Source organism: Aegilops tauschii, chromosome 2, assembly GCF_002575655.3.
Source record: "Aegilops tauschii subsp. strangulata cultivar AL8/78 chromosome 2, Aet v6.0, whole genome shotgun sequence".
Classification (NCBI taxonomy): domain Eukaryota; kingdom Viridiplantae; phylum Streptophyta; class Magnoliopsida; order Poales; family Poaceae; genus Aegilops; species Aegilops tauschii.
The window spans coordinates 6,235,855-6,263,100 of NC_053036.3; the positions used below are offsets into that span (position 1 = coordinate 6,235,855).

General features: G+C 44.9%; 1 protein-coding gene across 1 annotated transcript; it reads right to left on the reverse strand.

The window, feature by feature from the left end:
• Positions 1-10,686: 10,686 nt before the first annotated feature.
• LOC123497298 (aspartic proteinase Asp1-like) lies at positions 10,687-14,415 on the reverse strand. The gene is made up of 8 exons (XM_073509466.1): positions 14,198-14,415; positions 13,381-13,498; positions 12,795-13,030; positions 12,383-12,619; positions 11,620-11,785; positions 11,383-11,565; positions 11,231-11,300; positions 10,687-11,145 (listed from the first exon to the last, which is right to left on the reverse strand). The coding sequence occupies exons 1-8, from the start codon at positions 14,413-14,415 to the stop codon at positions 10,973-10,975; spliced, it is 1,401 nt and encodes a 466-aa protein (XP_073365567.1). The 3' UTR covers positions 10,687-10,972.
• Positions 14,416-27,246: the final 12,831 nt, after the last annotated feature.

The window sequence follows — 27,246 nt, forward strand, 5'->3', positions numbered from 1 at the left end:
GTGCAGTTGCAAGCAAAGCGTCGTGGCGGGATCTACATGTGAAGCGGAGTACATGGCGGCCTCAGAGGCAGCGCAAGAAGCAATCTGGATGAAGGAGTTCATTACTGACCTAGGGGTGATTCCCAATGCGTCGGGCCCGATGACTCTCTTCTGTGACAACACTGGAGCTATTGCCCTTACCAAGGAGCCCAGATTTCACAGGAAGACCAGGCATATCAAGCGTCGCTTCAACTCCATTTGTGAAAGTGTTCAAAATGGAGACATAGATATTTGTAAAGTACATACGGACCTGAATGTAGCAGATCCGTTGACTAAACCTCTCCCTAGAGCAAAACATGATCAACACCAGAACGCTATGGGTGTTCGATTCATCACAATGTAACTAGATTATTGACTCTAGTGCAAGTGGGAGACTGTTGGAAATATGCCCTAGAGGCAATAATAAATGGTTATTATTATATTTCTTTGTTCATGATAATTGTCTATTGTTCATGCTATAATTGTGTTATCCGGAAATCGTAATACATGTGTGAATACATAGACCACAACATGTCCCTAGTAAGCCTCTAGTTGACTAGCTCGTTGATCAACAAATAGTCATGGTTTCCTGACTATGGACATTGGATGTCATTGATAACGAGATCACATCATTAGGAGAATGATGTGATGGACAAGACCCAATCCTAAGCATAGCACAAAAGATCGTGTAGTTCGTTTGCTAGAGCTTTTCCAATGTCAAGTATCTTTTCCTTAGACCATGAGATCGTGTAACTCCCGGATGCCGTAGGAGTGCTTTGGGTGTACCAAACGTCACAACGTAACTGGGTGACTATAAAGGTACACTACGGGTATCTCTGAAAGTGTCTGTTGGGTTGACACGGATCGAGACTGGGATTTGTCACTCCGTATGACGGAGAGGTATCTCTGGGCCCACTCGGTAATGCATCATCATAATGAGCTCAATGTGACTAAGGAGTTAGCCACGGGATCATGCATTACGGTACGAGTAAAGTGACTTGCCGGCAACGAGATTGAACAAGGTATTGGGATACCGACGATCGAATCTCGGGCAAGTAACGTACCGATTGACAAAGGGAATTGTATACAGGATTGATTGAATCCTCGACATCGTGGTTCATCCGATGAGATCATCGTGGAACGTGTGGGAGCCAACATGGGTATCCAGATCCCGCTGTTGGTTATTGACCGGAGAGGCGTCTCGGTCATGTCTGCATGTCTCCCGAACCCGTAGGGTCTACACACTTAAGGTTCGGTGACGCTAGGGTTGTAGAGATATTAGTATGCGGAAACCCGAAAGTTGTTCGGAGTCCCGGATGAGATCCTGGACATCACGAGGAGTTCCGGAATGGTCCAGAGGTGAAGAATTATATATAGGAAGTCCAGTTTCGGCCACCGGGAAAGTTTCGGGGGTTATCGGTATTGTACCGGGACCACCGGAAGGGTCCCGGGTGTCCATCGGGTGGGACCACCTGTCCTGGAGGGCCCCATGGGCTGAAGTGGGAAGGGAACCAGCCCTTAGTGGTCTGGGGCGCCCCCCCTTGGGCCTCCCCCTGCGCCTAGGGTTGGAAACCCTAGGGGTGGGGGGCGCCCCACTTGCCTTGGGGGGCAAGCCACCCCCTTGGCCGCCGCCCCCCCCCCCCCCTCAGATGGGATCTCCAGGGTGGCCGGTGCCCCCAGGACCCCTATAAATAGTGGGAGGGAGGGAGGGCAGCAGTACGACAGCCCCTGGCGCCTCCCTCTCCCCCTGCAACACCTCTCCCTCCCGCTTGCGCTTGTCGAAGCCCTGCCGGGATCCCCACTACTTCCACCACCACGCCGTCGTGCTGCTGGATCTCCATCAACCTCTCCTTTCCCCTTGCTGGATCAAGAAGGAGGAGACGTTGCTGCTCCGTACGTGTGTTGAACGCGGAGGTGCCGTCCGTTCGGCACTCGGTCATCGGTGATTTGGATCACGGCGAGTATGACTCCATCAACCCCGTTCACTTGAACGCTTCCGCTCGCGATCTACAAGGGTATGTAGATGTACTCCTTTCCCCTCGTTGCTAGTATACTCCATAGATGGATCTTGGTGGTGCGTAGGAAATTTTAAAATTCTGCTACAATCCCCAACACTAAAAGTATCTCCGTAGTCAATCCCATGCTGTTGAGTGAACCGCGAGCAACAAGACGAGCTTTGTGCTTATCAACAGACCCATCCGGACGATGCTTGGTTTTGAAAATCCACTTGCAGCTCACAATATTAACACCAGGCCGCCGAGGCACCAACACCCAGGTGTTAGTGTGACGGAGAGCAGCAAACTCCTCGGACATGGCGGCACGCCAGGCAGGTTCACCCAGAGCATCACGATGGGAAACCGGCGCGGCGAAGAAGGCACGGCGGCGAGAGTCATACCGAACCGTGCCATCAGTGTAAGACTTCTCCTTGCGCGTATGATCACGATGGCGCGTAACCATATTATGCACCGGAGCTGCATCGCCAGTAGGAGAAGACGACGACGACGAGGGCTCGGCCGAGGGTGTCGCGGCTGAGGGGACCTCAGCAAGGGGCGACACGGGCCTAGAGACGATGGTGTGCTGGACCAGCCCAGGCGAGGGTGGCGGCCCGGGTGACGGACCGGGCGAGGGTGGCGACCCAGCCGCGCCGGGCGAGGGTGGCGACCCAGCCGTGTCCGCGGTCGTGTCATCGGGCGAGGCAGCCTCGCCTGCGTCGGGCAGCGGGACATGCACGTCGGGCGCATCAGGAGGCGTCGGAGCAGCAATATGTACCTGGGGGGAACTCAAAGCAATATCACCTGCAAAAGACAAGTTAGATGACAAATAGGACATGTCATATTTACGCACATGGATATCTGGAACCAGTTCATCGGAGGGAAAAGTGAGTGCATGTTCAAGAGAAGCAGGATCAACCGAAACGACGGGTTGAGAGTAAGGGAACACAGTCTCGTCGAAGTCAACATCACGAGAGATGTATATCCGACCGGAGGTATGGTCAAGACACTTATAGCCCTTATGCAAAGGACTATAGCCAAGGAAAACACACATCTTGGACCGAAACTCAAGCTTGTGAGCATTGTACTTGCGGAGACTAGGCCAGCAAGCACACCCAAAAATCCGAAGGGAGGAGTAGTTGGGCTGAACATGAAACAGACGGAATAGATGTGTGTCCTTGTTGAGAACCGGAGTGGGCATACGGTTGATGAGATAACATGCCGTAAGAAAAGCCTCATCCCAAAACCGAAGTGGAAGAGAGGAGTGCGCAAGCAAGGCAAGACCGGTCTCGACCAAATGTCGGTGTTTGCGCTCGGCAATACCGTTCTGTTGAGAGGTATGTGGACATGACACTCGGTGAGAGATGCCCGTGCGTTGAAAGTAGCGATGGAGTTTGTGGTATTCACCACCCCAGTCGGACTGAACGGCCTTGATTTTATAATCCAGAAGGCGTTCGACATGAGCCTGAAAGTTGTAGAAAACTTGCTCAACACCAGACTTGTGTTTAAGCAAATAAATCCAAGTGAAGCGCGTGTAGTCATCAATAAAACTAACATAATACTTGTACCCTCCCGACGAAGCAAGAGCGGGACCCCAAACATCTGAATGTATTAATTCAAGAGGTACAGTAGTGATATGAAACAAAGTAGAATAAGGTAGTTGATGACTCTTAGCACGCTGACAGGCATCACAAACTAACGATGAATTATTTGAACTAGAACACGGAAGTTCATGACTCCGAACAATGGAAGTGACCACATTATGTGTAGGATGGCCAAGACGTTGATGCCATTGCGATGACGAAACTCGAACACCGGAGGAGGCACGGCGAGACGATGAAGATGACGCATGAGCGAAGGGGACCGGATAGACCCCCCCGTAACTTCTACCGTGAAGGATGATGCGCCTGGTTGCTTTGTCCTTAACAAGGAGAAAACGACGATGAAATTCAACAAACACGTCATTATCACAAAGAAGACGATAAACAGAGAGAAGATGCTGGCTGATGTGTGGAACATGAAGGATGTTACGCAGTTTAAGAGATGAACCGGGTAAACGCGAATGACCAATGTGTGAAATAGACAAACCTGCACCATTGGCCACCTGAACCTGATCCTTGCCGTCATAGCGCTCGTGAACCTGGAGGCGCTCAAGATCATTAGTCAAGTGATCCGTAGCCCCGGTATCCAGCACCCAAGGAAAGTCGACGGTGTTGGTGGAGGCCGAGTTGGCGGAGCGGGAGTTATGATCCTGATCATAGCGCTTGCGGCAGTCGTCGGCTTCATGGCCCCAGTTCTTGCAAATTTGGCACCGGGGACGCCAGCGGTTGTGACGCCCACCTCCTCCGCCGTTGTTGCCGGTGTTGCCCCCTCCACCTTGCCAAGTTAAAACACAGGTTTAGGGTTTTGCGTGGTTGGTTGACATCTAGCCTCACGTCTCAATATATAGACGATCACAATTACAATTACATACGTATACAAATACGTGTACAAGGATAATATACTAGACCCTACTTTACAATACAAACCCCGGTCTCGTGAGTGGAGCGCCCAAAATGCCTGCAGCCTCTGCGTGCCGCGCTGCAATTTTTGTTCTTCCAGTGATAGTAGCACTTAACCTCCTCCAACTAATCTCGGAGGTGCCGGTTCCCAATCGTAGACGAAATAATAAATCTGCACTGCACTAGCACTAGTACTAGGATCAGATTAGTTTGCTTCTGAGTTTGGGCTCAAACGTCTAATCAGTCAAGGAATATTTCTTTCTCACGTGGGCTAGTAACCTCTTTTTTCTTTCCTTTTGAGTCAGGAGTCCTGACTTGCTTTCCTGGCTGCTGGCACTCTGCGTCAAGAGCGCCTTGGAAACGGCTGAGGTGGAGACGGCAGAAGCCGGCTTACAAGCGGATGCGACAGCTCGGAGTAGTCGGCAGCGGAGACGGGCAGCCGCTGGAGAGACGTCCAGCAGCAGGAGACGGCTCAGAGGCAGCCCTCGACATTATTTTTCCTTCTCTTCTTCTCTTGACCTCACCATGCGGATAATCATGTACTAGTAATTAAGGACAGAACACATCTGATCTAGTAGTACTCAAGTAGTACTAGCCCTCTTCCCAAAAAGAAATAGTTGATGTTGGCTTTCACGTGGCAGAGTGCTAGTTTAAGCGGTACTAGTACTTTTGCTTTGGTCTTTCGTAACAAAGCGGTGGCCGGTCAGAACAAAAATAGCCTTGGGACTTGAAAACATATATATGTAGCAGCAACGCAAACATGGCGGATCAGACCGAGGCTTGTGGTATAGTAATCAGATCTGGCCGCTGATTGTGAAAAATCCTTACAGGCTCGGTGGACTGGTAGAACGCTGACTTCAGAGAAAAACTTCAGTCAATCCCGGCGGATCAAAAGTGATCAGATGAATCACCGGACGGTAGTAATGAAGAGACCGTAAGCCTAACTTCTTTTGACTTTGCACAAAATCTTGTATCTTGTCGCTATGACTGTTTGCCATTGAGACGTTGATTCTTCCGCCTCAGATCTTCTCCCTCTAGTCAATCGCGAGCTTCTCGAACCCTAAAATAGATCCCTCCAAGAACTCATCATCACCGTGCGCAAGCCCCACTGTGGGCGCCAACTGTCGTGGATTTGTCACGGCAGATGTTTTAGTGTGAGGACTTAGTCGTGAGGCCAATGCATCTACGTGGTAGCTTGAAGGGGTTGGTCGGAATCGAGATACGCGAGGCGGATCAACACACAAGACAAGAATTTAGACAGCTTCGGGCCCCGGGAAACATCATTCGGTAATAGCCCTACATGCTGTTTGTGGTTAGGTCTCATTATGCTCATGAGGGAGACGCCACATAAACCGGCTCTCCTCTAGTTGTGTCTAGCCTTAGCGATTATTTTCTTGTCCCTCTTGGGGTGCCCTGCCCCTTCTTATATATGTTGAAGTGGCGGTTTACATGACTAGTCCTAGTAGGATTAGGATTACTCTATTACAAGCGAAGTCCTAGTCTTGCTTCCTTTGTACGAGAATATTCCTTATGCCTTTCCTCTTAAGCCGGCCCACCATAACATGAGCCGGCCTTCTGGACCTTGGGCCTAGTCCTCTATCTGACCCGCCGTCGGGGCCATCAATGAGTCGCCAGGCTCGTGAGTCGTCAGACCAGTGAGCCGCCAGACTCGTGAGTCGCCAATTCTCCGGCGGGTTACCAACGAAACGCCAAGTCCCGGCCGGGTCATATATCCAGCCGGGTCATACCGCAGGGTATATCCCCGACAGGTTGGTTCCGTTCAACAGGAGAGAAAGTGGATATCTTTTTTCGAGTTCCACTGGTTGGTTTCTATTGGTGGAGACTAGTAGCGAAAGCAGGGAATGAGGCATATTCAAAAAGCACGCCTTCAGAATATGTAAACGGAGAGTAGGCTCATCTTTTCTTTGAAAGGGCCCAAGTATTACTGATCCTTATAGACACACAAATACACGGAGATACAGTAACATTCAAATATTTGGGGTGCCGAATTCTTCTTCCTTATGAATCCAACGGCGGCGTGCCATGAGCAAAGCTCGATGCCGCCTCTGGACCTTCGTCTCGATGGAGAAGACTTTTTTAAACCTAGGAACTTATAGAAGTAGCGGCCAGGGAGTCATTGATGCAGACAAGAAGATGTCGACGACTGCGATATGCAAAGCAAATCGTTGCCCCGAAGAAGAAACGCAGATAAGGACCTCTATAAACTTTGAAGACCACGAGCGCTGGCCGAATTCAGATGGATCCACCAGAAACCTAAAACGACCAGACCCTAGAAGACCCGTCAGCGACATGGCTCCACACGCCCTCTGCCGCTGATCAACACACTAATGGAAAGGGGAAAGCGGGGAGAACATTATTCCTAGACAGGGACAGTGCCGCCACCTCGCTTCCCCAAACCAAAATCAAAGACTCCCTAGAGAAATAAATCACCCATCTCGTTGCACGACTGGTGTGTCTAGTGTTAACCTTGCGCCGTCTAGAACCATGCGCCAGCTCACTCTTCTCCGGTGACCTAACCAAGTCGGGTCACCATTGAAGATCAGCGCGTCACCACGCTGGATCACCAGTACCGCCGTCAAATATCACCTACCGAAAGTCACAGACTGTCCACACATCAACATCGTCGTCCGATAGTAGCCCACCAGCTCCTTCATACCGGCTCCCAACGAGCAGTAACCTCTCCGCTAGCTTTGGTGGATGGCTAACCCTGGCGGCATGAGATTGGTCGGTTCACGGGGTTGTAGGACTAAATACATCGACTAGAGAGGGGGGGGGGTGGTCAATAGGAAATTAAACTTTTTTGCGGAAAACTCAAATGTCTCAACACAACACAATGGAATAAACATAACTAGGTAATTCTAAGCAGAAGTAATACTACTGAAGGAACTGACTTAGAGGAAGAACAAAAAATGCCGGCTCGAGCAACAATGATGACATGGGAAGACGTTAACATGATCTATGCGACGCACTTCCCTAGGAAGGAGAGAAAACGTGCGCTCCGCGAGGTATATGCCGTGGAGCCCGCGGAACCCTTGGCCAAGTCACTATCGGATCCTCGGACACCCATCAAAGGTGTTGTTGGAGCGGTCCGTTCAAGCTAGAATGGGGGCTGCCCAAGCCCCACCCCCTTACGACCAACATCACATCAATACACCCCCCCTCGCCCTCCCCCCGCTACCATGTTGCAACGGCTCGTAGATGGTGAATATGCAATCCGCTACATACTGCATTCCTCGAGTGAAACAAGGAACATGGCACTTGATCGACGGAGGGCGCAGACGACACCACTCTTGGATGAACAAGGGTTCGAAAATGACGAAAATCAGGGGACGACACAACAACACTGGATTTGAAACCGGAAGCTGAACCTCGGAACACTACGTCACTATACTTATCTTTATAAGTTTTTCTTATTACTGTTTAGCTCGATCATTAGGCTCGACCCTTTTTGTTGAAATTAAATAAAGAAATGACACAAAGTTGGGTCCCATACGTATTCCTATGGTGCATCTTTCTTAAATTCAAAAATGATCCGAGCAGCTACTTATTCCCCTAGGGTCAAATACCTCGCTGGACGCCATAGAGCGGAGCCCTCGTGGTCCCCAAAGAACATGCAAGTCGTAAAACTCCATGGAGTAAACGACAAAATACCTCATACCAAACACCATTATATGCATCGATTTCGACTTGCGTCTTGATCAATAACTGGATTGCCCGACTCCTATGTTTACCCCTTACGTTTCCGCAAGTTTAGCTAAGGGTGTAATGGGAGCACCTCCGTGATTATTACTTCTGAGTAAATGATACGTCTCAAACCTATCTATAATTTTCGATTGTTTTATGCTATTATAGTATCATTTCTATATACTTTTATTATCATTTTATATTATTTTTTGGACTAACCTATTAATTTAGTGCAAAAGTGTCAGTTCCTGTTTTCTGCTTATTTTTGGTTTCACAGAAAATCAATATCTATGAAGGTCAAAATACGTTGTTGATTTAACACAAGTTTTTTGGGCAACAAGAAACACAAGAAGCTTCGAGAGACGTCAAGACGAGCCATAAAAGGCCCACATGGACACATGGCGCGTTCACGGGGGTTTCCGCGCTACCTATCCATGTGGGGCTCACAAAAACTGCCTTGACCTAATTCTAGTGCCTATAAATCCCACAAATCCTGAAACCATTCATACCTCCTCCAGAAGAATTTTCTCGCCACCGCAATCCTCTATTCCGCAGAGATCCCATCCGGAGCCCGGTTCTGGAGTTCTGCCAAAGGGGGGAGCCATCGTCGGAGGCCTCTTCATAAACCTTGCCGCCTCCATGATGATGGGTGAATAGTTCCTTCAGGACCTATGTGTCCATAGTAGTAGCTCTCTCTCTCTCTCTCTCGGATCTTCAATAACATGTTTTCCTTCTTTCTTGTGTGACCAGGATCAATCCGATGTAATTCTATGGTGTGTTTGTTGGGATCTGTTGATTGTGGATTTATGATCAGATTGTTCATTGAATATTATTGACTCTTCTGAAGTTTAATTAAGTAGCTATGTATGCTTTCTGAATTATTTATCGTATCTGGTCAAGATAGATAGGTTGTTCTTCAGAGGAAGTGGTGCGTAGTAGCGGGTTCAATCTTGCGGTGCTCTATTTCCCAGTGATAGTCTGAGACAAGACTTGTATTTGTATTGTTCTCACTAAGGATAAAACAATAGGGCTATGTCTTATTGATAGTTTTTTCTGTCTACATTATGTCATCTTGCTTACATCGTTAGTCTGTTTCTTGTGAACTTAATACCTTGAGATGCATATGCTTGATAGCGGTTTTGGGGTTGAGTAATAGTCGTAGATGCAGTTGGATTAATAGTCTACCTATCACAGACATAATGTCTATACGAGATTATACCATGAATGATCATAATTATAAATGCCACTATTCTGTCAGTTGCCCAATAGTAATTTTTATACCAAGCCATTTGCCTGCTTTCGAGAGATATAACTCCACTATGCCCCCTGGGTCCATTCTCCATTAATAATTTCATCTAGAAAATTGCTCTCTTTATTTTGCCTTTTCATTTTATCACTATCTATCATTATTTGCTTTTAAACTTGTAACTAGCGAGAACAAGGGGATTGACAACCCTTTTGCCATGTTGGGTGCAAGTATTGTATCTTGTTTGTGTGCAGGTGCATTTTGTCTTGGTAGCTAAGAAGCTCCTACTGGTTCGATAAATATTGATTCTTAACTAAGGGAAACCTTTTCTGCCATCTACATCACCCTTTCTCTTTGGGTTAATCCAGCGACTCCTGCCAGAGTAGCAGTAAACCAAGTAAGTATCTCAGGCGGGAGAAACTAAAAGCTAACTGTCACAAAACGCATAAATTCGATCGACAAGTCTAATGAAGGATTACGCACATAGCCTATACCATTAAGGCGGCCTGCGTCAAAAACTAACTTTTCCATATGTCACCAGGGCCGACAACTTGAATGTACATGCTCATGTACGCCAAGGGCCGACAACTTGAATGTATATGCTCATGTATGCCAAGGGCCGACAACTTGAATGTCGATACGGCGGTGTGGGCTCGCCATATGCGTAGAAGCATCATTGCACGCTTTGCAAATGACGATGAGCAATGATTCATTGGTTGCTTTCGTTTGAATTGTTGGATTCGCATTATGAACTTTGTTTGAATTGTTCGTCCTACACAATTTATTTCCAATTGTTTTGAAGTGCTATATGTATCATCATAATGCTTTTTATTATTCCCCGCAAAAAAAAATTAATGCTTTTTATTATAACTTTACTCGTAGATGACCATGGCTTGTGTATATGTAACTTTACGTAGGTGCTGTATGTAACAATTTATTTCCAATTTACGTAGGTGTAACTTTACTCGTCATATGGGAGTGTCCGTTTGTGTATTACCCTTGTAGATGACCATGGCTTAGCTAGCAGCGGGTATGTAATTCCGTCATGCATGGGACCTGAGAACATCACTGTGCATAGCCAATAGATTTTTTTGTTTTTTTTTGCATTTCGTCCATACTTGTAAATAAAATTGAAGATAATACAAAACACATTCTGTCGATGTATAATGAGATTTATGCCTAAATATGCACATAAATCAGCAATCACAGTCATTAGAAAGCTAAATCAAGTAAATCTAACATATTTATTCATTAACAAAATTGAGCCTCATGTAGAAATGAGATACAATCATACAAAGAAGATAACAATTCGGACCAAACATGCAAATATGGAATTCATCTCATGAGGAACAGCAGCATAGACAGATAGCCATCCTTCTCCCCTTTCACCCCTCATTTCCCCAGACATCTTACCATATACTTTGTTTGGATCTCAGTAGATGGAACCCTTCGAGGCAATGATCTCGGGGATTTGAAGCCAGCAGAAACTTCCCTCGGTTGGCCCAGTTTCATCAATAATGGAACATCCAGTTTTTGAATGGATGGGCTAGCAGTAGGTATGTAAGCAAATACCATGTAAACGAAGGTTGGATATTCTTTGTGCCCATACTACATGATCCACGGACCCAACCGATTCGCCCTTTCTCATTGTCATAAACGACCAATTGATCCTGCATTGTGATGTCTACAAAACAAATGATCAAATATTACACAAAGATGCAATGTATCCAGATTACAGAGACCGGACAGTGTGTGTCTAGACTTTGTACCTCCAATTATGTTGAAATTCAGTTTAGCGGCCGACCCATCAAGGATGCCCAAGCACACATTCCCATTTTTCTGGCACAAACAAATAACAATATTTCAGCCTTCATCATTGCAATCAAATATTTTGTGATCTGTTAGGTTATCGAATGATTACTGTGACAATGAGGTAGTTTTCAGGAGCGATCTCCATGACGGTATTCTTCGCAAAGCTCAAGAACAGTGACATGAAGTCCTTCTTGACGTCAGACACGGATTTGAACACCTTTTGCCCTTTCCAGCAAAGAGGCAGACTGGGGTCTGACACTTGTTTAAGTGACTTGCTGAGACCAGCTTGGAGCTGCAAGATTAGCATCCCATTAGTTCACTGTTCCATTCTTCAAATTCATGGCACCTGGAATGTAGTGTGGTTCAAATATACCGCAGAAACAGTCGCTTGGTATGGCTGAGCAGCGAAGTAGGTATATGTGCTACCGCTATCAAATACCACCTCCATTGGCTTCACACCCAGCGATCGTTTATCGAAGTACAGTGTTCCTGGGCCAGGTGAGTAGTAATTCCTGAAAGTACAACTCTGCTATTATTTCGGACTTATGATTTTTCGTAGACCACACATACCTAGAATTCAATGTAGGCCATAAACAGAGTGTGTTCTTACATTATAAGAAACATGGGTGTGCTTTTTAGCTCTTTTTGTTTGTAATGAAACTTATTAGCCACTACTATAGAAGTACAATATCATCTACCATTTCCCCCGTCATCCAACGATCTATAAGCCACATGTTGGGTAATAGAATGAAAACAATAAACAGACTAACAAATGATTATTTGTACGGAAGCATCAGAAACAAAATTTGGCATGTAAAATTGATGTGAAAATTTTGTCCACTCATGATTGTGAAGCACATGCAGGCAAGTTAACAATTTAATTACTTTTACATGGTCATGGTATTTGGAAGACTGGAATTATCGATCCCAAATGGATTCACGCCATGTCACTGGTGATCAGCCACTCAACTGAATACCAACGAAGACCAATTGGTACAACTAGAGAAAACCCCAAGATATACTTTGGCAGCAATAAATGGCTGACAATCCATATGCAAGCAAAATTTAAACAAGTGTAGATGTAATTTTTTAAAAACAGCAGTTCATACCCGTATGTACTACGAGCCATGGGCACCCACGTTACGCGCGAGGTAGACACAATATCATCCCCAAAGTAGAGGAAACCTCCTCCATTTTTACTGAGGCAATGAGCAACAACATTCTTGGTGACCCCTTGCTGCTTGAGCTGCGAGACCAAGCTAACTGATCCCCTCCCAAGCCCCAGCAAGCCGTCTGTCGCCACCTGCACCGCGCCATTCTTCCCCACCTGCTGGTCATAACCACAGCTACACAAACAGAGGCAAACATCAACAACTATATGCGGTCACCACTAATGAGGCAACACTTCACCATTTAGTGTTACTGAAAGGACACCAAGAACAATATTCATTTTTCTGAAAGGACATGAACAACTAAGTTGAGTAACCAATAGTGAAGCAATGGTTTACAAAGTGGCATTACCCGAACGCAATGCTAGGGTGCACACGGGATGAATCCCGCAAGGTTAATGCGAGGTTGTCAGTGACAAGCATGCCGAGGGAAGATGATGTGTCCGTGTACTTGATCTGGTAATTACATTGCTGCGGTAAGGGACATTTGTTGTTGCTAGGGCTCTGTGAGCCGAGCAGTGCTGTGCAGAGTGGGTCTGCGCAAGGCACAAGCTTGCTCTTTGTTGGCTTGTACAATGGATGCGGCACCTGCAATAACCATCCGAGAAAAAACAGTGAGCAACAAACATTGGACCAAATCTTGGACGATAATAATACAAGAAGAAAAGTTAGATACTTTTGGTTTTATGAATGGAAGAAAAATCTTGATACTTTGCACAAAAGAAACTCATCCTCAAAAGTTAAAACACAATGAAGTTATAAAGATAATCCTAAATGTACACGAGAGACATTGCAAGCGCCAAGCAAAGACAATGAGATTTTCGGCCCATATTTCAGCCATTAATGTGGCAGTTGAGGATCCAGCCAATAACTGGAATTTTCAATTCAATTCTGAGCAAATTAGCAGTAGGATATAACAATACGAGATCGTACAGCACCTTGTTGCAACTTTTGCAAGGAGCATCGCACTGCAGCCAGGTGAGGTCGCTGCCGGTGTCGACGTCAAGGAAGTAGGGCCTCACCGGGTCCCCAATGTTCATAGTGACATAGTAATGCCTGCAATGTGGAGAAACAAGATGAAATACTTGCTTGGACGAAAAAAATGAAATACAGAGAACGCGAAGCCAGCAATGTGTGGCGCTGCTTCGGCGAGCGGAGCCGCCATGGACACCGCTGTTGCGATGTCGTGCGAATCCATTTGGGAGGCAAAAGGTACAGAAACAGGGTTAGGGATAGAGCCGCTTAGTGACAATCTTGACCGTCCGTTCCGAGCCGATCAACGCCGATATCATGGTAGGCCTTGTGGTGTTAAATAAGCCCAATTTTGGCCACGTTGAGAAAGTACATTTTCCCGTGAAGAAACTACACTTTTTCCCTGGAACTATTGTTCTCTTCTAGGCCTGCCATTAAATAAGCTCCAGCATTGTAGGCTAAATTTAATGTTTTATTGGACAAGAACTCTTGGACTTTCATGCATCGTCCCGCGGGTGTCAACATGGTCTCCGTCAAATGGATTTTCCCTCATAAGCTCCACTCCGATGACTCTCTCGCTCGATACAAGGCACGATGAGTGTTCGGGGCTTAACTCAAAAGGAAAGGGTTGACTATGCCAAAACCTTAAGTCTGGTGGTCAAGCCGCTACAATATGTGCCGTGCTCACCATGGCCACCAGTAGCGCGTGGCCCATTCACCATTTGGATGTGACGAACATGTTTCTCCACCGGAATCTAAGTGAGGTCGTCTTCAATACACAACCATCTGGTTTCATCGGCACCAAGCACCCTACGCACGTATGCAAGATCCATCACTCTCTCTACGACCACAAACATGGTCTGAGGGCTTGGTTCCAGTGCTTCGTGGGCTACCACCTTCTTCACCTCGGCTTCACTATCTCCAAGTGCAACTCTTGGATATCTCCTTGTCAACCTGGCACTCGGGTCGGGTTTGACTGGGTCGAGCTCTCTCAGACCCATGCCCGAATAGCTAATGGGTCTACCCTCGGCCCGTGACCCTACCATGGGTTACCCATCGGGTTGCTGTACAGTGCACAATAGAGAGGCCATTTCAGCCAATTGAACAACTAACTTGAGTTTCTTGCACAGAACAGTGGCACAAATGAACAAATAACTTCAGTTTGTTCCACAAAAGAGTGGCACAAACGAACAAATAACTTCAGTGTGGCACAAATGCATATATCAAAATTTGTACACCACAATGGCACAAATGAACAAATACACTACACATAGACCTTCTACCACCTCCACCATGGACCGACGCTCATAGCCTCCTACTGTGTCATCTACGTGCCCATGTGTCTTCCCCTAATGGCATCTACGGGTCCCCATTAGTTCCTAATCTTCTGCTAATAAGGAATGTATTCTGATGTAGTACGAGATTAAGTTGATGCTTACGTTAATCATCATAAGAAACTGCGTCTACCACAGGCCACTCCCATTCGGAAGAAACCAACACAAACGTAACCACGCGGAGAAACTATACCGCTAGCAAAAGAAATCATGGAGAAACGAAATGGATTTGACCCGGATGGAGAAGTATGGCGTACGTACCCGGTGGGATAGACGTCGCCCTGGAGTCGGAACACAACGGAGGAGGAGGAGGATGACGAGGAGGATGGCGCGGCGCTCGCTGGATGAGCCGCAAACGGGAGCGGCAGGAGCAGCAGGAGGAGGCAGGCGGCCGCCATGATGTACGAGGAAGGTGACGGCGGACTGTCGCAAGCAGGAGACTGCGCCGCCGCCGCCGCTTTTTATAAGCTAATAAGACTCCAAGCGTGTCCCCTGCTTATAGTTGCGCGCCGGCCGGGACAGACGCCACCACGTGCACACCCTGATCGAGATGCCAGCCGTGTGAACGCTGCTCTGCCGTGTGAACTCTGCTGAAAGATTCTCACGCTACATGAGACGAGGCAGGCCTCCGCTTGGCTTATCACCCCGATAGGTGCGCTGGACAGAATTTCAAAGCCACCATCACTTTTCCAAGAGAGAGATCATTATATAAAATGGTACTCTATCATCACATGTTCTGTTGTCCATCTTGTGGACGTTTGATCTGCATCCAACTTAGTTTATTAACCCTTGTTCTATCTGTGATGCACGGAGAGCAAAAAGGACGACTAAACGCCACCATGGATGGTGCTCGCAAGGTGGGCGATCTCTCCGCATCAGGGCCTGCTTCAACGCCTTAATGAAACTCTGAAAGATTCCAAGATCTCTATGTGTTCCAAAATATGCTTACCACGAATTTTCTAGACGAGATCCAAGTTCAAATTTCGTAAAAAATATTTTTCATATTCAATGAAATTTAGATTTTTTTGGGGGATCATATAGGAAATTTCCGATTTCATGGGGTTCAAATGATCTGTGCTCCCCTCTTATGGTCGAACGGCAGCCATCGCTAAGTGGTCTATGGATCTAAATGTAATTTTAATTATTTCTAGTATTCGTTGTACTACCATGATTGAAGATGAATAGATTGGAAGTTTTTCCTGCAAAAAAAAAAGAGGTGACAGTGCTTTAGCCACTTCACTGAGGTGCAGTGCGGTGTAGCATTACTCATGAAAAAAGCTGATAGGAAAGGATAACATTTACTTGGAGAGGAGCATATATGTTTCTAAATTATATATCCTCAACAACCGAACGACCCGATCCCCCACGACGTCCTCTCGGGTGACTCAAGCGGTGTAGTCTTATCGCCAACCAAGGGGCACCTCCTCTAATCCCCTTGTTGCCGCCGGTGACGTCGAATGGGCAAATCCCACAAGGCAGAAGGTGGCGGGGGGGGGGGGGGGGGGGGGCATCAACTCGTGCTTTGCTAGGTTGGCAGTGGATTGCTGGTGAGCTCAGGTCGCTGACTCCGTTGGGGCGTGCCCTATAATCGCAGCAGATCTTTCCCATGCTCGAGATGTTCACCTCGACCTTTCAATGGATGTGGCGCTGGGTGCGGCCCTCTTAGCGGGCTGGCCGCAGGGTCCGCATAGAATTGGGCCTTGTGCCTCGCGGTCTAAGTAGCCTGCTCCGCCTTTGTTTGATATGGAATTGGGATCAACCATCATGGTGGTTGGCTGTCGGATCCCGCCGAGGACGGTTTTGGAGCTAAACTTGGCAGATATTGGGTAGGGGGTCCAGAGCTGGTGATCTTGGCTTGTTGGTAACAAGAAGTAGAGAAATATGGTGTTTACCCAGGTTCCGGCCCTCTCGAAGATATAATACCCTACTCCTGCTATTGTTTATATTCTGTGGATGGGGTATAAATTACAGGATGATCCACTTCGAGGTCGTATGAATGAATCTAACCTGCCTCTACGGACTAGAGCCGTTAGTTTACATGGGGACCGAGGGGTACCTAGGGTTACAACATGCTCGGATGCATCTAAAGATAAACCTACCGAATATTTGAATATGTCTTGAATTGTATGCCAAGTCTTTGGAGGATTCCATCTTGAGTACGCCAAGGGCCATACCTCACGCGACCCATTCTTTGGTTGTCGTGGTCCTCAACCCGGCTCTAATTGGCAAACGTGGTTAGTACCCCCTAATCCAGGACACTGTTAGTAGCCCCTAAGCCAGTCTTCAAGCCGAGGACCGTGAATTACTCTTTAGGACAACTTCTCTTCTCGTCTTCGGCTTCGTAGTAGGCGAGTTCGATCTTCCAAATTAGCTCCATATCCAAGGACTCACCGGAATCTGAAGTATTTAATGATCATGTTCGACCTTCCCTTTATCGCATCCATGTGTAAATCCGAGCTATGACGCTCTGTAGGTACTGGGCCGATTGGCTCATGCCCTGACAGCTTTTGGCTCATGTCCCATCAACAGCCATTTAGCCGAATTTACCGTGACTTAGGTTGTTTCTATTGTAACATCACATTGATAAAGGGATTGTGCTCCGGATTTTGGGCAACATCATCAACAGAGTCCCTTGAATCTAGTGCACATATACTGCATGTTGTATCGGGAACCGACTGATTTACTGCGTGGTGTGTTGCATCTTGGTATTTTTACTTGGCTATAAAAGGGATCGATGATCCTAATTCATCTCATGCTACCCTGCACTCACCAGTGCCCGAAATATTTCGAGCTCCAGCGCCTAGAGTCTCACAACACATCTATCTCTCAATTCCTTTGAAGCACTCCCACCGTCCTTCAAGAAGATGACTGGAAAGGGGGAGGGCACCATCATTCAGGCGCACGAGGAAGCGGCCGCGAGTGAGAGGGGGCAGTGGACGCCCTCCTACATCACCATCGTGGTCATCACTGAGCTACAAGCCGATGACTATCTTCTGCTCTAGGGGGTGGCAAACTATCATTTCACCCTTGTCGGGGACGAGATTTACTCGGCCTCCCTGATTCCAACTCCCTGGAAGGGTGAGTGGGTCATGTTCGTATCCCACCTAATTAGAGGTTCGGGCTTTCTCCTTCATCCATTTCTTCAGGGTCTACTATGCTTCTATGGGATCCAGTTCCACCACCTTGCCCCGAACTCCATCCTCCATAACACTACCTACATTAACTTTCACGAGGCCTTCTTTTGCATGGAGCCTCACTTTGGGCTCTGGCTGAAGCTATTCTAGGTTAAATCACACAACAACAGCCCTAAGCTCACGGAGTGTGGAGAAGCCATGATCGGCAAACTCAACAACGTCCATTCGCGGAAAGGAAAATTTATCAAGACAATAAAGAAGTGGCAGGAGGAGTGGTTCTTCACTGGGCCATTAGGGGATCAGCAGGGGCCCCCTGCCTTCTCGGCTGCGCCCTTGAAGAGGCTCCATTCCTGGACTGCAAAAAACATCGACTGGGGGCCCCAGATGGAGGTGGCATAACCCCACCACCAACTGAAGGCCATCATCGATGGGGGCATTCCCATGGTGGATGTGGTCCATGTGATGCTTCATCGCCAGATCCAGCCCCTCCAAGCCCCATCCACCCCAATGTGGAGGTTTGCGCTAGAGTCAAGGACCTTGGCGGAATGATGAAATTCCTCTTCAAACCAAAGGACAACAAGTTGAGGACCGAAGGGGACAACCTCGGATTCTGCTGAGCACACTCCACCACTGAGGTATGATTTGACTATTACTACCTCTCTCCTGGTTTATTGGCCCCCTTAGTATTTTGTGCCAAATTTTGACCATATATTTAATTAAGAAAATAATAATGCATGTCATAAAAAATATATCATTGGATTCGTATTTGAACATAGTTTCAATGATATTATTTTTTAGTACATGCATTAACATTTTGTTAGTTAAATCTAAGGTCAAAATTTGGCACAAAATGCGAAGGGGACCAATAAACCAGGACAGAGGTAGTAGTGCTTTATTTTTCTATTTTGAGTGCTTTTTGTACCATCTTAACTGAGTGGCCAGCTTCATGTTTTCCTTTCGTAGGACCGGCGTGTGTGGGTGAAGGCGATCAAGTCCTCGATGCCGCAATAGGAGGAACCCGTGAGCCCTGTGCTGGAAAAGCTGTTGGCCAAGGACCAATACGTGGTCCTGGTCAAAACAAAGAAGAAGAAGAAGGGGTCAAATAAGACCAGGGAGAAGAGCCTGGCCATCCATGACAGAGCCCCGAATGCACTTGAAGAGTACAAGGGCTAAAAATCGAAATCCAGCTCCGACCATCCGGAGGGATCCATTAGGGTCCACTCCTCTCTAGGTGGTAAGAGGGAGAGGACGGCGCCGCCGGTCATAGAGTAGGTGCCTCCTCCCAAACTCTCAAACGTTTGAGGAAGGCCTGTGCTGACCCACCGGGTCAGTCCTCGGCACATATTGAGCCAATCAGCTGAGGCTCCTCCGAGGATTCTCGTCATCCTTGCAAACACCCACCCGCCAAGCGGTAAGTGATCCAACCATATGCATTCGGATTGATGAGGCATTTTGAATTAGGAATTCATGCCTATTTCTCTCTCTTTTACATGGTGCAACGTGATCTTCCAAGCAGGGAGGTCCAGTGAGGGCGTTCCGAGGCTCTCAATAGACCATAGCTCCTCAGACACGACGCCCATCCTCCCACTCAGGCGGGGTTCGAGGAGGCAACATCCCAACTCCGTCCTTCAGCTTGTAATGGCGGGGGAGGCATTGATACTTCCATGGCCGAAGTTTGAGCCTCGACCGAGGAGAATACTACTGAAGACCAGGGGAAGATATCCCCCCATGGTCCCGAAGACCCGATGCTTAGTCACCCTATTTCCCCGGTTAGCGTGGTTCGAGAGCCACAATATCGCTAAGGGGTGCGCCCTCCACCATCAACTGTGGACGGGGAAATGAATACCACGATTTCGGTGCTTAGCCTTGAAGGGGTCGAGCAGTCGGGGTGCAGGTGGATGGTGGCGGCGGCGGCTTTAAACAACTCCTCCATCCTTCCTGATCACTGTGCTATTCTCGGCATAACCTTCAACTAGTTTCGATGTGATAAGGCTGGAATTCTATAGGCATTCATCGGCCTAGATAAAGGCTTTCATGTAACATTCTTTTTCTTCATTTAATTTCTTTTATATTTACTTGGGGTGATTCGAATAATACATCAGGTATAACTAGTAGCCCTGAAGGAGGATGTCGAGGCTTCATCCGAACACACCTTAAAACAGAAACACTTAGCATCTTTGCTCAACAAGCGCAAATGCAGTAGCCCCCGAGCCTCATGTTAGTTTACCAAACTAGCTTGAGGGTCGTTATATAGCTTAATGCCTTGAATTTGTAAATGGACGCGAATATGCAGTAGCCCCCGAGACTCCTGTTGGCTTGGAAAGAGCCAAATAGAGGATCAAATCTTAATCACACTCGGTTTTGTCTACTTTTGCATGTACTTTTTGTAGGTTCAGCCTCCCATGCTGTCTCCAACTTGTCAGAGTTGGAGGGATTGAAGGGCCGCCTTGCGCTCTTCGGCTCCAGCAAGGAGCATAGAAAGAACATGGTAATCCATACATATCTTGTCAATTCAATTACCAGATAACTTTCTCCTAAATCTAAGCTTGTATTTTGAATTTTACAGCGGTCAAGAAAGATCTAGCCGACCCTGTGGCTGAGCTTCAAAAGGCTTAGGATAAGGCCAAGCAGCAGAAGGTTGCGGCGCAGAAAAGTGTGACGACGCTTGCCGAGGAGCAGAAGACGCGACCAACTGCTCAGTCTCCCATCTCTAAAGTGGAGGAGGACCTGGAGGTCTTTGTCGTTGAACGTGACACCTTGAATACCTCTAGGGAAAAAGACGTTGCCGAGCTGCAGAAACTTTTGGAAGAGCGTCAAGAGGCCACCTCCCGAGCAAATCATGCGAAGGAGGAATTGCGACAGGGGACAGAGATAGCCACTGTTAAGCCGTACTTACTACAGTGTGTCTTCGGCCAACAAGGCTTCTCCGAGCTGACACAAGTTTGGCGATTTTGAGGCGCCTCCTCGGAGCTCCTGCGAATCATGGATGATGCGTGTCATTCCTTCAGCTCGGGCGAAGATGTAGCTGAGCAGAAGGCCATCTGGCTACAGTTCAAAGTGCCAACGGGCGCTCCTATCCTTGGCAACCAACTAAAACCGTTGGCCGAGCTTCAACGAGCTACCAGGTCGGTCATGGAGGACCTTGCTACTTGTGATAGGAGCTGGGTTCCCCGAAGAGGAAGGGTGAAGTAGTGTAGTAGAAAAAAAGAATTTCCCTGAGTTAAGAACCAAGGTTTATCAAACCAATAGGAGATGTTAGACAAACAAGATAAGCGATACTTGCAGATACATAAAGCAAATGCTGGCACCCAATGAAGGCAAGAGGGTTGTCAATCCCCTTGTTCTCGCCAATAGCAATGCTTAAATCTGATAGTGATAAATATATAAAATAAAATAAAAATAAAAATAACGAGCCATTTTTAGGGTTTTAGTAAATATGGAAAATGAGCCCGGGGGCCATAGGTTCACTAAAGGCATCTCTCTCATAAGCATAGAAATGGTGGGTAAACAAATTACTATTGGTTAACTGAAAGAATAGCCCATAGTTATGATGATTCTTCATGGCATGATCAATATATAGGCTTTAAGTCCGAGAGAAGTAGACCAAAATCCATCTACATCTACTATTATTACTCCACATCTCGACCGCTGTCAAGCTTGCATCTTAAGGTATTAAGTTCATAACAAACAGAGTAATGCTTGTAGCATGATGATATATTGTAGGCAAAGTAATACCAATTAATATGTCCGAACACCGCCATTTTACAATTAGTAGAAACAATACAAATACGTGCCTTGCAACTCCGCCTGTCACAGAGTATGGACACGCAAGATTGAACCTACTATCCAACACCTCTCCCACTGAAGTTAAACCAATCTACTTGGCCAAGGAAAATAGATAGATCGAAGATAAATACAAGGCTATAAAATCACACATATATAAATCTCATAATAGACTCAAATACTTTCAATGAATAATCTGATCATAAACCCATAGTTCATCAGATCCAAAAAACGCACTACAAAAAGTTTACATCGAATAGATCTCCGAAGAGATCAATGTATTGAAGATCAAAGAAAGAGACAAAGCCATCTAGCTACTGTTATGGGCCCGTAGGTCTTGTGGGAACTACGCACATATCATCATCGAGGCAGTAAGGTCATTGGAAATTGCCTCTCCAATGGTTTCCCCATCTAGCAGAGTATCGAAAAGGCCTCCAGATGTGATCCCGGAAGAACAGAGGCTTGCGGCGGCAGAATAATTGCTTCGGGTCTCGATTATGGGGTTTCTAGATTTTTGGGAATTTATAGGCCAGAGATAATGACAAACGGAGCCACGTCGGTCCCACAAGTGCGGATGGTGCACCCTCGAGGCATGTGGGGTGAGCTTGTCGCTCCCTCATGCATCTTGTAGTCTCTCCCAGAAGTTTCTTGGGTCTCTTCTGATAAAAAAATTACTGTAAAGTTTCATCATGTTTGGACTTTGTTTGGTATAGTTTTTCTGCCAAACATTGAAATAGACAAAAAAACATGAACTGACACTGGGCACTAAGTTAATATGTTTGTCCATGAAAATGATATAAAATTACATATAAAGCATACAAGATTGATAATATAATAGCATGGAATAAAAAAAGTATAGATACGTTGGAGATGTATCAGCATCCCGAAGCTTAATTCTTACTCGTCCTCGATTTGGTAAATACTAAAAACGGAATTTTTAATGTGAAATGCTACCTAACATGTCTTATCATTTAAACTTTTTTGTGGTATGAATATTTGGAAGCGATGATTTGTTTGATATCAAAAAATGATCATATGCATGAACATTAGAAAGTAATCATTACCGTTCAAGATAAACAATGCTAAAAAAGTTACTCCTACTCATTTCATCATGTAAGCATGGCATAACTCGGTCTTCCTAGCATAAAGTATAAATGATGTGCAGCCCGGTGCCAAATCACTCATTGATGGGCTGACCCATCAAGCTTCCGACCACTTGCTCCTCCGCTCGCTAGTTTTTTTCTTGCTCAACGGTTTCATCTATTTTTGCTTGCTTTTCTCACTTTTACTTTTTGCTTGCTCCTGTTCAGGAATAATCAGGAGGCAAATTCAAAAACAGCTCATGGATTTGAAAAAAAGTTCACGAAAAAGTTCATAAACTCAAAAAAACATGCGAATAAATATATTCCTGACCTCAATAATCTTCACGGTTTTTGATTTTTTGTCTAGAATTCATACAAAGTTGATGAATTTAAAAAATGTTCAGGAAGTCAAAAAAATATTTATGAAATTCAATAACATACATGTATTAAAAAATCATTTTTTGTCAGCTAAAGAAGTTTGAGAATATGAATGTTTTATGGAATTTAAAAAAATGTTCATGAATTCAAAAAACATCATGAAATTCGAAAATATCATGAATTGAAAAATGTTTCTGAATTAAAAAAATGTTCATGACCTCAAGTAATGTTTGTGAATTTGAATATTTTGTAGAAATTATAAAAAGCTTTGCTATTTTGAAGAAATATTAATGAAATTCATGCAAATTTCAGAAATTGGAAGGTAAAAAAAGAAAAAGAAGAAATGAAATTAAAAACTACAAAAAAACATAAAGTTGAAAACCAACAGAACAAAAATCAGCCTGGAAACTTCCCAGAACTAGATAAGGAGCTCCAGAACTTACCTAAAACCACTAATAGGGAAACACTCGTTACCGCTAGGTGGGTTGGCCCCCTAGCATAAGCAGCCAGCCCATACTGCTCGCACCGGGTGACACATATCATTTGCGCACAGCATTGTGTGATGCTAGTACGTACTACCTCCGTGCAACAATAAGTGACTCAACGTACCATAAGTCCGCACTCATGGAGGAGTCTCTTATATGTAATTCAACAACAATCAATTACTCCCTCCATCCTATTTCCAAACAATCAAAAAACATATTTATAAATTTACAAAAATATATTCTAAATCAATTCCATGAAAACTTGTTAAATTTTGTTTAGAAAAATGTAATTTGTAAGTTGTACAAAAAACAGTTTGTCCCAACAACAAAAGATTGGCCCATTTCAAAATACACTTTCATCTTTTTTTTGCACGCCAGGCGTGAAAGTAAAATGTTATGAAATTTTGCACACACATAGTATACATATGTACGCGTGTGCAATTTTTTTCCTCTAATTTTTGTGTTGTGGAAAATGGTATTTGAATACGAAGCTCCATGGAGCTCGAACACCATTGGCAATTTTTATCTTTTGCACATCCTATTGGATGATGAGAAGAGAAGTGGTGCACACATGACGGCCCCATCTCCCGCATTAAGATGCACCACATCGCATGCATTTCTTGAATGAATCGAACCGATATTAGAACTAAGTCACCTGTGTGCTATTTTTTTACCACATGAAGAGTTACACAGACCTCCCCCCATCCTTTGTTTTCCTGTAGTTGGAGAAGGGTAATAAGTTTTTTGGGATGATGAAGCCTTTGTCATGGCCGCGCCACGATTTTGACCTTTCCAATAGGAGGGTATGCAATTTTTATCATGCTTTTAATTACTATTTTATTTGATTGCAGTACTTAATGTGATGATAGCTATGCATGTTGTATATCTTTTGTGCACTCGCATGCTTAGCTTACAATATGAGACTAATAATGTTAACATTGCTGTCATGATTTATTTATGTATTAAATTAATAAGGAAATTGCTAATTTAGACAACAATTGTCTCATACTAGACAGAAAAATGCCTTAACTGGTGGTTTGGCAATAGTCTGAAAACCACTTTGCGCCGGTGAAGGATCGAGACGCTACAAACATAGTAAATATCACACATAGATGGTGAACAGAAGGATTTTGCGCTATGGAAATATTTCTATCACCCAAAATGAATGAGGTGCCTTGGGTTCCATTGGTTGCTTATAAATATACTGATCTATAAATGAATTATAGAGAGAAAGAGGGGGCGAGTGGATTATTATGGCAGCGAAAATTATACGATGGTATGAATACATTTTATAATTCACTTAAACTAATTCTAAACCAATTTTGTGTACACATGACATTGTTAGAATTAAAAGATCCAGTGTACTAAACAAAGATCATATGTGTACACTACTGCAAAAGTAAATTAGACATATCCGATAGAGTCATTTCAATAGTGTACTTCTATCGTGTAAAAAATTTCACGCTACATTGTATCATTTTTCGAACTGCATACTGTGGAAGCCAAAAATGAATATATGATCCTAGCGCTACAATACAAACTTGTGATCTCAAGCAATTCTACACAACCATTTGCATTGGTTTGATCTTTGATTTCATCATCGTTATGCTTGGGCTGTTCAATCCTAGTTATAATTCATTAGAATGTGGATATGCATGGATGTGCACTATATATGAAGAAGTCCAAGCTCCAATTTTGTTCTTATTAATTTTATGGTCTGAGTACTACTGATCAATGAGAAGTAATTATGCTCTCATGCATCAAGTAAATAACACTACTTTGTTGTTAAATAAATTAGTAATACTATATCTATGATATTATATTCTTTACTAAGATCATATATCTCAGCATTTCCCTAGGAAATATGTACATGTAGAGTTGTTGTCCCCTCCCATTCTTCGAACACCATACGGATGCACTCATAAGTAGGGGAGGGGGGGAGGGTATTAGAAGGCAGTATATCGAATGAGCTAGTATATGAATTAAGAAATTCCATGCATAGAATTAATTAAGAATCCAATATGCAAGAATAGTTGGAATTATACACACCTAGAATTGGAGTACTCATTGAGGATGTTGGAGAAGAGGATCACCCCTACCTCGGCATGGCAGAGGATGCCAAGTTCATTGGCCTTCTTGAACAGTCCACTCTCCCTCTTGGAGAAGGTCACTCGTCGGGTTGTTGTGTTTTCAATCGTGTCGATCACAGTCTTTCCCTCGTACCATCATGTCTTCTTGGACTGTGCAACAAACATGCCGGCCTGGCGGCTGATGGACATTTTCTCCACCTACTTATGAAGAGAGAGAGAGAGAGAGAGAGAGAGAGAGAGATAGATAGAGGGAGAGAGAGAGAACGAGAGAGAGAGAGAGAGAGAGAGTTGATTGGTTTGGAAAGTAGCACTACAATGTAGTACTTATTATGCTGGTCATAGTGGGAGTAACTTAGGTAATAACCCAACACATCCCAAGATAAGTTTGCTTATGTGGGATGTAGTTAATGAAGAGAGAGGTATCTGGAGTAACATAATATGTTACTACCTCCGTCCTGGTTTATTAGTCCCCATTTTTGTGTCAAACTTTGATCATACATTTAACTAAATAAATAATAATGCATGTCAGCAAAAATTATATCTCTGGATTCATATTCGAACATAGTTTTAAGTGATATTATTTGTAGTTACATGCATTAACATTTTGTTAGCTAAATCTAAGGTCAATGTTTGGCACAAAATACTAAGGGGACCAATAAACCAGGTCGGAGGTAGTACCAAACTACCCATAGTGGGGAGTAACTAGATTAGTAACATGCCTATGTTATTAGTATATGTTACTACCTCTATAGCGGGGAGTAACATATATGTGTGGTGTCATGCAACACTTCACTTAGACTCATCTTCTCTTGATATGCGTGATGTTACTCGTAGTGTTATACTAACATACCATGTTACCACATGCCTCCCTTTCCTCATTAATTACTTGTCACATCATCTATTTTTCCTAGATAATTGTGATCTTACCATTTATGTTACTCCACTATGAAGATAGTAACATGGACTAGTGTCATATACATGACATTAGTGTAAGTTACTCCCACTATGACTAGCCTTAGTTCTTGTGCATTACTTCTGCCCCATGAACTATGCGTATGGCGGCTATTCACCTGCACATGTGCTACTTCCTAGCCATGACCTACTCCTGGACATATATGTGTCAGAATGTTGTTTATTTTTATTTTGTTGGTGCAAGTGGGCAAGCCTTATCAACTGGTGATTGGCAGCAATAACCACAACAAAAAGCCTTTATTAGCAACTTATCTTCTTTTATTTTAGTGAACCAAGATGCATGCGGACCTGGGCACTGCTGTTTGTTTCAAAAAAAGATACTCCCTCCATTCCCTTATATAAGGCCACTATGAAAAATACATTTTGCATCTATACAAGGCAACTAACAGTAAACGAGGCAAAATTTAATGATGTTTCCTCGTACTAACAACTTGTTTAATGCTTGCATGTATATAGTCATAATGACACTGTACTACTTCCTTCTCATTCCTTCCTTGCATGTATGTGGGCGTATTAATGATTCCGGTTAACGAGAAGAAAGGTTGGCTTGCAAAGCAGTCATTAAATTTTACCT

Excerpts from the sequence above, each read along its gene's own strand:
- LOC123497298 (XM_073509466.1), bottom strand. The coding sequence starts at position 14,415 with ATGGGTCTGAGAGAGCTCGACCCAGTCAAACCCGACCCGAGTGCCAGG. Across the intron at positions 13,499-14,197 it reads GGTGCCGATGAAACCAGATG|GCATTACTATGTCACTATGA; the intron begins GTTGTGTATTGA and ends TCCACATTGCAG. Across the intron at positions 13,031-13,380 it reads CTTGCAAAAGTTGCAACAAG|GTGCCGCATCCATTGTACAA; the intron begins GTGCTGTACGAT and ends TGGTTATTGCAG.